Source organism: Palaemon carinicauda, chromosome 16 (genome assembly GCF_036898095.1).
Source record: "Palaemon carinicauda isolate YSFRI2023 chromosome 16, ASM3689809v2, whole genome shotgun sequence".
In the NCBI taxonomy this organism is placed as follows: domain Eukaryota; kingdom Metazoa; phylum Arthropoda; class Malacostraca; order Decapoda; family Palaemonidae; genus Palaemon; species Palaemon carinicauda.
Genome location: NC_090740.1, coordinates 28,293,693 through 28,306,545, shown reverse-complemented (window position 1 = coordinate 28,306,545; position 12,853 = coordinate 28,293,693). Strand labels below are relative to the sequence as shown.

At 33.3% G+C, this 12,853-nt stretch overlaps 1 protein-coding gene across 8 annotated transcripts in view; it reads right to left on the bottom strand.

The window, feature by feature from the left end:
• mv (lysosomal-trafficking regulator mauve) overlaps window positions 1-12,853 on the bottom strand; it is a 388,598-nt gene that overhangs the window by 31,271 nt on the left and 344,474 nt on the right. For all 8 annotated transcript variants that reach the window (XM_068389706.1, XM_068389704.1, XM_068389709.1 and 5 more), the window contains 5 exons: window positions 12,487-12,627; window positions 8,704-8,785; window positions 5,654-5,789; window positions 3,591-3,743; window positions 3,078-3,270 (listed from right to left, as the gene is read on the bottom strand). In XM_068389706.1, coding sequence (XP_068245807.1) covers window positions 3,078-3,270; window positions 3,591-3,743; window positions 5,654-5,789; window positions 8,704-8,785; window positions 12,487-12,627 — 705 coding nt within the window. The remainder of the gene's footprint in view (window positions 1-3,077; window positions 3,271-3,590; window positions 3,744-5,653; window positions 5,790-8,703; window positions 8,786-12,486; window positions 12,628-12,853) is intronic.

The following is a 12,853-nucleotide window of genomic DNA, read 5'->3' as shown; positions in this document are numbered from 1 at the left end:
TTTTAATTAAACATATTCAAAATGAAATTTTTCTTTTTAATAATGAGAGCAGAGCTATTTTACTACAAATTAGGTTTCTGGGTAAAGGACCCTACAATATAAGTAGCCACCGAACAGTAGGGCAAAAAAGGCCTTTAAATGAAAGATCTCAACGCATCACTTTGTGCTGAGGAGGCTACTTCTACAAACATCATATTGACCCTAGCCTATTATAATTTGGTCCCAAATATGGAAGTAATTAAACAGTTTATGTGCATCAGTTACTGCTCCAACTGCAAAGGAACAGTTGTTCTCTGCATTTAACAAGAAATAATGGAAAATACAATTAAGATCTGAATGATCTACAAAATTATTGAAATAAGCCTGAGTACAGACTCTGCAAAAGAAAAAATTTAGAACTACTACCTATTATATTTCCATGAGAACACTTTTCTTTAGTCATTGATGTGGAAACACCTGCATGCAAGGAATTCCTTTTGTTCACATTAATAATTGGATTAGAGAAGTGGCTTGTTTAGGGGCAAAAATATACAGTAGTTGGGTATTTGATTGGCAATATAAACAAATGAACTTTTTTGCAGGATATAAGGTCTTAAAAAAAGACAGGAAGCAGAATTAGCAGGCTTATTTTCTACCTGGGACAACAAACTACATTCATTCAGTAGGTGAAAGAATGAGGAAAAAATCAAAGCTTACATTATTTTAAATGCACCAGCATTCAATGACATTATAAAATAAAAACTATCAGCACTCACCCGAGCCTTTCTATTCGGGTATAATACTACAATAAGTTTTTTCAAAGACTAAAATGGAGATACCTCACTCGATTCAGCCTCCTCTTTTGCTACCTCCTCACCTACAGGTTCGAATTCCAAACTGGAATAATAAAAGCCTTCCTGTTTGTTAATGCTACTACCCTTTTCACTTGCGCCAGGCAATGGACAATGGACTCGTTTCAGCAGTTAAGACTATCACCCACATTAATGCCACTATGGAAATTAGAGAAGAGCTAGTGGTCAAGCTTACACAAGGCTGATCCCCAGTGCCACTTAGAACATGATGCAACAGCTTCTCAGATCCAACCAAAGCATTTTAAGGAAGATTTTAATAAGTACAAATCCCATTCCGCAGAAACCATCGGATATGGCATATGGTTAATAAAAGTAAACAAAGGTTGCCCGTGAGTGGTTACTTCAACTGGAGGATATATTTGGATCTAGACTGCCTACCTAGTCTTTTATCCTGGAATACAGTGGTTGTACAAAGCTGACTGTATAATGGAAATGTGAGGGTTTTGCAATAGAAGGGCCTGAAATATTTAGGTGTGGGGCTCTAGGAGAGGTTATTGATTCTACAATGCACTAGAAAGCACTGTGTATCAACAGAAACCTGACTGGTACACCAGAACAAACAGGCACAACTTTGGGAGTTGCTGTAGAATTTAAATCAGGGTAGTTTAAGCTGGATTACCGTTTATGGATAATGGCTCCTAACTGCACAAGGCAAAATCAGCAAAAAGTTCATGACCTTCATTACTGTAAGCTCCTGCAAGTTTGATAATAACCTATGTGGCAAATCCAACCTCACAAACACAAATATCAATTCCCAGACTTCTCTACCTTTTCCCCTTGATTAAAGGACAGTTTCTTTTGCATCTAAAATCTCTAACATGAACACATGCTAACTGAAGATAACCCTTCAAGAAAGAGGAAATGTTAGGGAATTATATTGTTCACAGTAGTTATTCAAATTTACACTTTTGCCCTGGCGCAACACAGCGAATGAGGATCTTATTGCACAGCAATTAATCCTTTAAATAACCCTTACAAAATGACACAGAGAAGCTTGAAGAAGACAAATTGAATAAATCATAATGCATTTATACAGAATTTTGTGAAACAAAATCACAATCTCGAGAATGGGTAGAGTTTCCTCAAGCACCTAGAACAATGAGAGAACTGAAAGATAAAGGGATATGATTTACCCACAAAGCGAAGTAGTGTCATACACTTCCATATGATCAAAATTGAAAATTTACCACCTTTCAAAGAGAAGCCATATGAATGCACGAAGAGGAATATAGAAATAACGTGCTCTGAATGGGACTTAATTGCTTAAAAGTGTATGGTTTCAAAAAAATATATTTAAAAGTATAATTGGGAAAGGAAATTGATGGAGAAACATTTCATCATGACATTGCAATTTTTTCAGAAAACTCTTTTTCCCAATATGGTATAACGAGAGAAAGCAAAACATTACTGTTATGTTTAACCTGTAACTGTTGAACCAAGCATGAACTTATTTGGGCAGGAAACTTTGACAACACAGGCTACTTTTTAAACCTATGCCAAAAGCTTATTTGGAATCAATTGCCCCCTCCCTACTATTCACCTTATGCAGGCACTACAAAAGCATAGGATGCAATGACGACTAATTACTAGGTGAATTCTCTCTACATTAACACTAGATCTAAAGAGAAAATGGTGGTAGTTGTAGCTGTAAGTACTATGTTAAAATGAAATTAAAAAGCACTAATTTTATGGCATAATTATAGTTTTTAAAACTTTGTCTATTTACATGCATAAGGCTATCTATTATTAATTTTTTTATATTTAATTTTGATACCTAATTCATGCAGATAGCTCAGTTAGATAGCATATGCAAGTAAAAAAAATAAAGCCACATTTCAAAATCATGAAAAAAGTGCTTTAGGATACTTTAACAGTTCCTCTTGCAAGTAATACAGATGAATTTAATATGTGAAAAGTACATAACAGTACATGGATGAACTTGATGGTAGTTATACATTTACTTGCATTCACTATATTTACAGCTACATATTTTTAGGATACATCGAAGTCATTAGGCTAAAGTGCAAAAAGCAATTACTAAGATAACAAGCAAGTTTGACTTATCCCCTATTCTACCATTACAATCATGCACAGAACCATCAGGATTCTCTAATTACGACAAGGCATTGGGATGGAACGAATCTTATTAGAAATAAAGTGTTTATATATTCTAATCATTTATCAAAAATTGCAATACAATTACATGATATAAGATTTTGACTCTACCTCTGTCAACCCCTGCAGTCAATACAAGTGTGTGTGGAGGCATCAGGAGCAACTCGGTGGCCGATATGCTGGATATAAAAGAAGCCTGTGTTTTAAGATTTTGTACTAATGCTAAGATAGGACGTTCATCTGCTGGAGAACCTGCATATGTGCCCCACCTTAATCCTCGGACTTCATGTAACACCTCAGGAGCCTGAAAGTTTATTCAATATAAAAACATCATTATTGACAAATTTGGCTGTTTTAGGGCACTCCAACAACTAACATCAAATGCATAGAATTTCTAGCATAAATGAAACGGAAAAACTCTCACTGAAATACACATTTCTCACTTAAAAATTTAAACTTCTCATTTAAAAGATTTACACTACTTTAGAGATTTGTTTGTAAAATACATCATCTTTAAAATATTGTCTAAGAAAAACATCACACAAAATCTACTTAAGATTGTAACTATACTCTTACATTAACCAAAACTGTATACAAAAGACAAAAAAATTAATAAGTCCTAACATTTGGATTCTGTGTCACTCCTGGATGGTTGACAGTAGGATGAGGGTTAACAAATAGCTGCTGTGGGGTTTGGCCATATGTCTTGATCATTGCTTTTCGGGCTTCTCTGCTTATTTCATCACCTCCATTTTCCACATCATAACCAAAATATGTCTGAAAAAATGGCACATATTTTACTGCAGGTTTAAATAGGTCAATACTTGATATACATATCCTTAATATTACAAAGTTCCATGAGATGTACACAAGAGTAAATAGTTACCTTTACGAGTATCCTATACTGTACTGTGAACAGTAATGAACAAATTAAATGTGGTAGGTTTTCCTTCTTTTCTGTACAAAAATTTATTTTACCTCAATAACTAAACGAGCAAATAAAGAAAATGAAAAATAAAAAACTGTAATATGAACCAGTCCATAAACCAATTCCTTCTTTATTTCAATAGCAATCTATACACACACAGAACTTAAAGAGCATAGATATGCACTTTTATCATAAAAGAACAACCAAAATGGACAAGTTAAATACACCATATGGTAACTTTGAAGGATCACTCTAAATATGGACACATTAAGGACATGTACATATAATTAAATATTATATTTTCTACTGTGTAGTGGCTGCTAGCAGGATAAAGTACTGGTATTTGGAAACATATTTCCTTATCCTCAAAATGTTTAGTATATCCTATCACCCATCTAATAGTTTACAACTGTTGGTCAATTCTGTGAAACTTATGAACCATCCACATTTCTTTAGGACACATAACCAAGATTTCTTCCTTCGTAAATTTACATAGGCCCCTCTTAAAAGTCTCTTCTCTTCCCCCTGCTAAAATTAAAACAGTTTGATATCCACCATTAGATTTTCTTCAAGTTTTATGTTATTTAACATAAAAGACTAGGTTTTTTATTACCTATGCTAATGAAGTTGGAAGGAGGTTATGTTTTATCCTGTGTGTGTGTGCGTGTGTGTGTGTGTTTGTGAATAGCTTCCTTGCCACAATTTTAATCATAGGGTAATGAAACTTGCAGGGATTAATTGTTAGGGAAAAAGCTGAAAATTATTAAATTTTGGAAGGTAACAAAATGTCCCTTTCACATAATCAGCCATAAGCCATTGCGCTTTAAGTTTAGAGTTTCTGAAACAGGAAAACTTTCTTCAACTTTCTGTTCATCCTTCAACTCTAATAATTTTTCTTTTGTTACAGAGGGTAAGGAAATATGGAAGATACTGTACGACACAGGAGACCAAGCTCACTTATCCTATAGCACAGGTGTAGTGAATTTACAACACCTGGTTTGAATGACAACCGTTATTGTTACAGATTTCTTATGGGCAAAATAATTGTCTGATTAGCATAATCTTTGCTAAATGATGAGGATGTGTCTTCAGACTATTTAGAGATCAGGGAACGCCGAAGTATATTAGCAAAGTAAGGTGCGCTATTCATGGTGACCAATGGGTTCCTTTCTTAATCAATTACTAAAAAACTACACCTAAAATGCCTCCCTTAAAGTAGATACAGTAGTGTCAGTGTTTAAGAACGAGAAGCAATCATAAAGGAATTTGAGGTGATGTAAAAGACAGGTCAAAAGCATATTCATCCTCTAAATTATTGATCAAGGATGAATATCCTTGGTAGAAGACTACCAAATCACACTTTTATTTAGCTGATCAATAGTAGATTATTTTCAAATAATTTTAAATCATAACACCACCAGTAGTAAAGATAATACTTGAATGTAGTATGTTTAAGTGATTAAAACCTTTTCATAGGTTCATGAACTTTACAGAAAATATGCTATTCTACTGATTGAAGGTTTATGATTATACTGTAGGTTATCAATCAATCCCCTGAAAATAAATTAGAAAAACAGTCTACTAAACATGATTTTAATACTGGTTTATTACTAAACAGCACTATCTAGGAAAACATTTTCAATTTCTTTTATTCTAGTAAGCTGGCTCAAGGGTAAGATACATGCATTACTCAATTTCCAATGACATTAGAAATTATTGTTGAAATTGTCTATTATATACAACAATATTTGAAACTTACAGCTGGGTGGAAGACATTTGTGGCTTCAACAGCAGCTCGACCAGTTTGTTTGTAACCAAACACCAGATCAATCCAATTATGCAAATTTTGAGTTACATAAGAGGATTCCAGTGCAGCTCGATGGACTAAGACAAACCTATAAAGATACATTCACAAGTATAAACCATTCACATACTGCAAACAATAAAATGTAAAATTTATAATTATAGAAAGCAATATATATAACATACATGAATTGAGAAAAATTACACTCAAGCAAATCCTTTTCATGTCAGAAAGAAGCAGCCAACTGACAACAATCCTTATTAGTAAATATATAGATTTCACTATGTAACAAAACTCAAGATTTAAAAAATTGTCCCATTATTTGTCCAGTTAAGAAGTTTACTTTTTATATCAATATTGAGAAAGAGAGACTCAATAAAGAGCTTTCCAAATCAAGATATGCTTCACCTGAAATACTGGACTGGAAAAAAATATTTTTATAATTTTTTATTCATTTCTATACTTGTCTAACAATCATATGACTTCCAAGGTAGCTGTTTTCACCAAAATTTTATCCACAAGTTTCCCATTTTATTTCCTTTCAAAAGATACTTTCCCCTAGTAATATAATGAAATAATCTAGCTGTTAATGATAAGAAGCACGCTAAGAGTTTCTCATTCTTCAGTTTCGACATCGAAGGTATTCCCTATTCCTTGACATCGTAAGTCAGTGGGGAGGTGTGTGGGCAAGTGTATTAATATCAGGAGAGTATAGAAAAAAAAATTATTTTTAAAATTCTGTGAACCTTCATATTGCTGACTTCCACACACTGATGGAAGTGGGATGCCAGTGGAGGAAAGATAGGTCAACAAAATTTGAAATGTATAACCTAATTTAAATTCTAGGGTCAATAGATTGAGAATTTAATGGGAATCATCTCAAAACATATTTGCAATATAGGGCTCCAGACAGTTTTTATCAACGATATTTGAAATCTATAACCTAGTTATAATAACAAATTTAGACAGCCACAGCGACAGCCACTATAGGACCTAGTGACTAGTAATCTTGACAGAATCAGGATTCTTCAGGATAATGTCCATCTAACTCCAAACTGATACAGTACAGTACAGTATACAGTATACTATAGAACTGTTTATAAAATTCTTTCCAAGAAAACTTCATACAAAAAATAAAAGAGGTTGGTTTACTCCTAATATCAAGAACCTTAATATTCCAGGCTTATGCAGTATAAGACTTGAATCCGACCTTGGCGAAATCTTCAACATGAAAAGACACTGCCTTTTGAATAGAGGACAACTTGCCATTATAATCATACACAGTCAATTAGGAGAATTAACTCGAAGGAAAATAGTTTGTTCAAAATATACTGAACGAATCTTACGGAATAAGGACCACTATTCTCAGATGAAATATTGTACTTACAGCCGTTTATAATAAATGAAAATAGGAATTTTGAACTTCTTTGCTACTCGTGACCCACATATCTTAAATTCTTTTAAAGAATTCTCAATAAAGACTGGTTGATAAAATGTTTATGGCAAACTTCTAATTTTGAGTTATTACTGTATTATGCAGTGTTTTGGTATTACTCAATTTTTTAGGTTTTTTACCGACATATTCGTTACGCTAATGCAAGTCTTCTTAGTTGTTAGATTCCCTTTAGTTTAGTCAAACTTTACATTTATACTCAGATTATCTTATTTCAATGACACCTACAAATTCTTATATTACCTCTTCTTTGGAAGCTGGTTTATCAACATTTACTGCTGAAATTTAAAAAATTCTCCATATTACTTTCTTCAATACACACATTCCTTAGTAAAGTAATGAGTAACCTTAGCAGTTAATGGCAAGAAGCAAATCTATGACACCCCAGAAAATAAAACAAATTTTACTATAAATTTATTTTTAAAGAAATACTTGGTAAGGGTTATTGACATGTCCTATTGTTTCATTCCCAATGTAGCAATTTAAGGTTGCCCCAGTCCCTCCATGAGAGAAAAAGACATTTGCTGTCACCTGATATGTGAGAGAGAGAGAGAGAGAGAGAGAGAGAGAGAGAGAGAGAGAGAGAGAGAGAGAGAGAGAGAGAGAGAGAGAGAGAGAGAAGCGGGGGGTGTCGTTAACAGTGTCAGGGACTCCTCTGGGGATCAAAGGGGTAGGCGTAACAGTCAATGTTACTGTATTTATTATTTTGTGAAAGGGATGGGAATAATTATAAAAAATTAATTTAAAAAAAAAAGTTTAAAGGAAAGAAAATTTTAGGCTGTCTGAAATATAACAAAGACCCTATTAACCTTTCATGGAATTAATTATTCCATAAATAACAACCGAGATTACCTACCCTTCCACGACGGATTGGTACTACTATGATTACAGTAGCGCAAGTGTAAGTTGAACCTACTTGCTCTGACTAAGAGCACTGCAAATATATAACCCTCGCCCTTTAATCATATTGGCAGGCAAATCAGACAGAATGCAAATAGTACTATCTCTCAAAAACCCAGCCCACCCATGGAATCCACAGGCCAAGCAGTATGAGAATACAGACACTCTTTTGGTCCAAACACTATACTGTAGTTGGCAAGCTCAAACAATTGGTTTAAAAAAAAAAAAACTCAAATCCCAGAAATGTATTTCTTCTAAATACCTAGACGGTGGAAAAGAGAAGAGAGGTTGGACAGAAAGGTGGAAGACAGCTGATACAATAAAAAGGAGGTTGAAGTAATTTACAATACAATAAAAAGGAGGCTGAAGTAATTTACAATACAAAAAAGTATGTGATATACAAAAAGTAAGAGATATTTAGTCAAATTGAGGAAAAACTACTTCCCAATTTGAGAGCACTCTTGACCGTCACAAGGCTTCAACATGAAAATGATATTCTGTGTTGAAGCCAAATGACTACGTCTAGGTATTTTCTCATTAAAAGGGTATTTTTACACAAAACATGCAAACTGGTGACATTAGAAAAAGTTAAGTATTTTCACTACTACTAAACAGAGGAACATTTTTTCAAATATCTCGATCAAATGCATACCTGCGTGGATCTCCTCCACACCATGGGGGTAAATGAACATGGTGCACTCTTTCTCCACTCTGCCGAACTCCAAAATTAAATCCTGAAAGTTTTTAATAAACAATAAAAAACATTTTGACAAGTTTCTCAAAACATACACTAAATACTTTATTACCTAAAATTTAATAATCTTATTTAATTACAGTATCTGTAAGTTAACTGGAAGTCACACTGATAAACTACAACATTATAAACCATTCTTTTACTATACAAATTATGTTCTTATTTAAGATACAAACTATATTTGGCATTCAAAAGCCATAAAAAGAACTAAATGAAAGGAAATAATTGGCAACGCATTAAAAGAATCCCAACAAATCTTTACAGCATTAAAAATGGTTTGTAATGCCTCAGATATCAGTACAGAGGCTGCTAGACCGTTGTGTTAGTAATTTTTTTTTTTTTAATAAGATATATAAATAAGTATACAGTACATGGATCAGGATAGCAAATGGAAAAGTGGTAAAAAGAGCATCGATACCTCTCATGACGTTCCTTCAATTTCTAAAGGTACAATTTGTTTTACTGTTCCAGTCTCCCATGGATGGATACAAACTTTGCTTTGAAGATTCTATTTGTGTATTCCCGAAGGGACTAGACTACTTACCTTGCCATCTCTTTTTTCCTATTGTCTGTTTTAAATGTTCCTCAATTGTTATTCAGGAAATTTGATTAATGGGTCAATAATAAATTGAATATACATTGCAAAAAAAAAAAAAAAACTTTTCATACTAGCCCACTAATTATAGACTTCTCAGTCTATATGAAGTCATGGAAATTGGACTGCAGTCCAATGTGTAACTGTGGGAAACTATCAAGTAAAAGTTAAAAAGCTGGAAAGCAAGAGGGAAGAATAAAATCTGGAATGGAGGTGGAGTAAAAGGTTAAATTGTGATAGCAGCTAGAAACTGAAGGGACACTGCTTCTCTATATAGAAAAAAAAACTTCAATGATAGAATTCATTTCTATACTAACCTGATGTTCATATTGCTTATTCTTTAGAAGCTTGGCTTAACCAATAATAAAAACTTTTACTATTTCCACTTTTTTATCTTTATAATAGACAAAAGCCTCAATTCAGGTAAGGAAACATTCCACCAGTTAATGATAAGAAGCAAAGTAGTGATACGCCAGTCTCTCTTTCTGTCATTTAACTTTCAAATTCAGTAGTATTCCCTACCTCTTGACATGACAAATTTGTGACAAGGGGAAGGGTATGTTATGAACATCAGACAAGAATAAAAATAAAAATATTTACAATTTTCATTCAATTCATTTCAGTGAACCTCCCCTGATGTTCATATTGTTGACCTTCAAAATATCAAATACAGTTTGAAATACTGGACTCCAGATTGTTTTCTAAAACTTTTTGAAATACAGGACTCTATGTTGTCTCTAAAAATGATACTTTTAATTGCTTAAATAATACCCACATTATAAACAAAAAAAATTCTCCCAGACAAGAGGATAATAAATTTATTGCATTCAAAAACTATTAAATCCCTTCCCCAGTAGGAGCTATAGGGCCTAGAGCCCAGCAATATCTATAAACAAATTATGATTCTATAAGATAATGTTCAGGGAAATCTACCTTGGTATGCCATTGAGCTGCCACTAAAACTTTTCAGAGAGAGATTTCTGCAAAATAAAGAAAAAAAAAACCTAGGGATGTAATATCATGAACCTTAACATTCAAGGCCTTTATTAGATTTGGATTCATTCCCTTTTGAGCCTCTGCAACCAGTTATTAACTAGAAATAACATTGCAATTTTGCACAGTATTGTTTGGAACACTTAGCTGACAAAAAAATAGGTATACTAACTACTTTTGTTCAATTAATAATAAAACTCTCTTACTGGAAAATATAATCTCTTTGATGACATGCTTTCATCCACTTTCAAAGAAGGGCTGTGAATAAAATTTGGGGCAAACTCCTATTCTTAAAGCATTTTTTTTCTCTGAATGAAATCAAAAAAGACAAAATCATCTCAGGTCACCCAAAGACTACCTTAAAAGACAGTGTTTGTAGTTCACTTATGCATTTAGCTGAAGCTAATGTCAACAGGTAAAATATTTTAGCAGTGATTTCTTTAAGGAAAATATTATCCAAAGGTTCAAAAGTAGAACCTTTCAAATACTGTAAAACCACCAAAATTCCAAGCATTCATCTAACTACTAGAGACCTTTTAATACTAAATGACCTAAATACATCCACTATATTATTTGAAGTAGACATCAAATCCCAGATGCTTGAGTACAGATTTCTCTTCATTAAAAATATTTAAAAATTTAACAATATTATCCAATATATTTCTAATCATTGATACATTGCTAAATTTTCACCTATCAAAATAAACATTCCATTGTCTTTGATTCAGAATACAGACAGTCACTTAAAACTTATGACTGACAGTTTAGATAGCTGTGAAAACCATTTTTTTAGAATGTGGTAGATATTCTCCATTCAGTTGGATGTAGAACAGACAGCTTTGGATGAAACATCTTTGAAATAGATTGTCTGTGCAGATTGCCTTTGTATGGTAATCTTCATGGACATCCTAACAACAGATGCCATATATTTGTAAACTATAGTATTTTCTTTACGATCAGAATGGGGTTATTAGCATCATCCTACTGATTGCTATCACCTGCCAACTCATGGTAAATGATGGCAATGCATAGGATTCAGACTTGACAAGTCTTGTAACAGGCCATCTATATTCCCTTCTACAAGATCTGGAATAGGTGAACAAAGTTTCTGCTTTTTGTTTAATGATGTTTTACAATGTCCATGTTTGGGCGACCCCACCATTTCCTAATTTCTCGGTCTACCGTCTACTGTATAGACCATTCGTTTGGAGGAACCTGACTCTTTCTGCATGGTTGGTCTACTAAGAAGTTCAATTACCCCAAAATAAACTGAAGTAGAAGGGTTATCCCTCACAAATTTGTATAGGATAACATTGCTTCCACTATCGGGCCGACCTTGTAACCCTCGGGATGTAGGCTTGTTCCGTCCTATTGTCTAAATACTGCGCAGTGTCTCCTATAACTAGCAGTTCCTGGTCCTGAAGAGTTTTTAATATACCTAGCAGCTCTTGGTAATTGATGTGCAGATTTGACTCCAAAATCCATTTCCCTGATAGATTTAAATTATCTAGAGTTGGTCCCTATTACAGTATTAAAATCTTACAACTGGACCTGAACTTGCGTAAATATATAAAAAGGACTTTTAAACAGTAAAACTAATAATTTTCATTAAAAATCTGCCTGAAACACAAAATATAGACATTCTTCTAGCTAAAAGTGCAATATGTTATCTGAATATCCAGAATTCCAAGCCAGAGGTCATGAGTCACATTCCTTAACATCTAGAATGTTTCATTAGTAACTGCAGTCACATGTATAGTGAAAGTATATATGTAAAACAGAAGATTTTAAAGCTTCTTAAAACTTTTATGGGTAAATGTTTATTGAACCAAGCTTCTTGTAAATGAATGAATGATTTGAAGTTCTCTGGCATCCTGACATCGAAGGTCATTGATGCCGAGCTTCTTGTGAAGATAAATATGAACATCAGGGGAGATTCAGAGAAATAGCAAAATATAATGGGGATTCAGTAATTACAAAAGCTTTATAATAAAACTCAAAATAGATTTACAGCAAGTTTAAAAATAAATTAATGCTTGAATTCGTATCAACTATCCAAAGTTTTTAATTGCTAAAATGAATCTGAAACTTACCTTCAGAGTTAAGAAATATTTCTGATAGGAAGAAAAATTCTGGAATAAGTTCTTTAAAGTCTGTAGTAGAATCTCGTGATGCAAGGCGCCAAGAAGTATGCATGGAGTGGAAAGTTCGGTCAGGTATGTCAAAGTTCCCATCTGGTAACAAAGGCATACAGTATATTAGTCTATTAGTAATGCCTCAAACTTTTAATCCTCAGCAACAAAAAAGGTAAGTATTGATTAAGCTTTCATCATATCTTATAACAGCAACAGTAACTTCTTCTGTCATTTGTAGTTACCAAATATTTCCTAAAAAAAATAAACCCAATTGACATGCCCACCAGGTTAGCTACACACACACACACACAGATTATTATTAGCA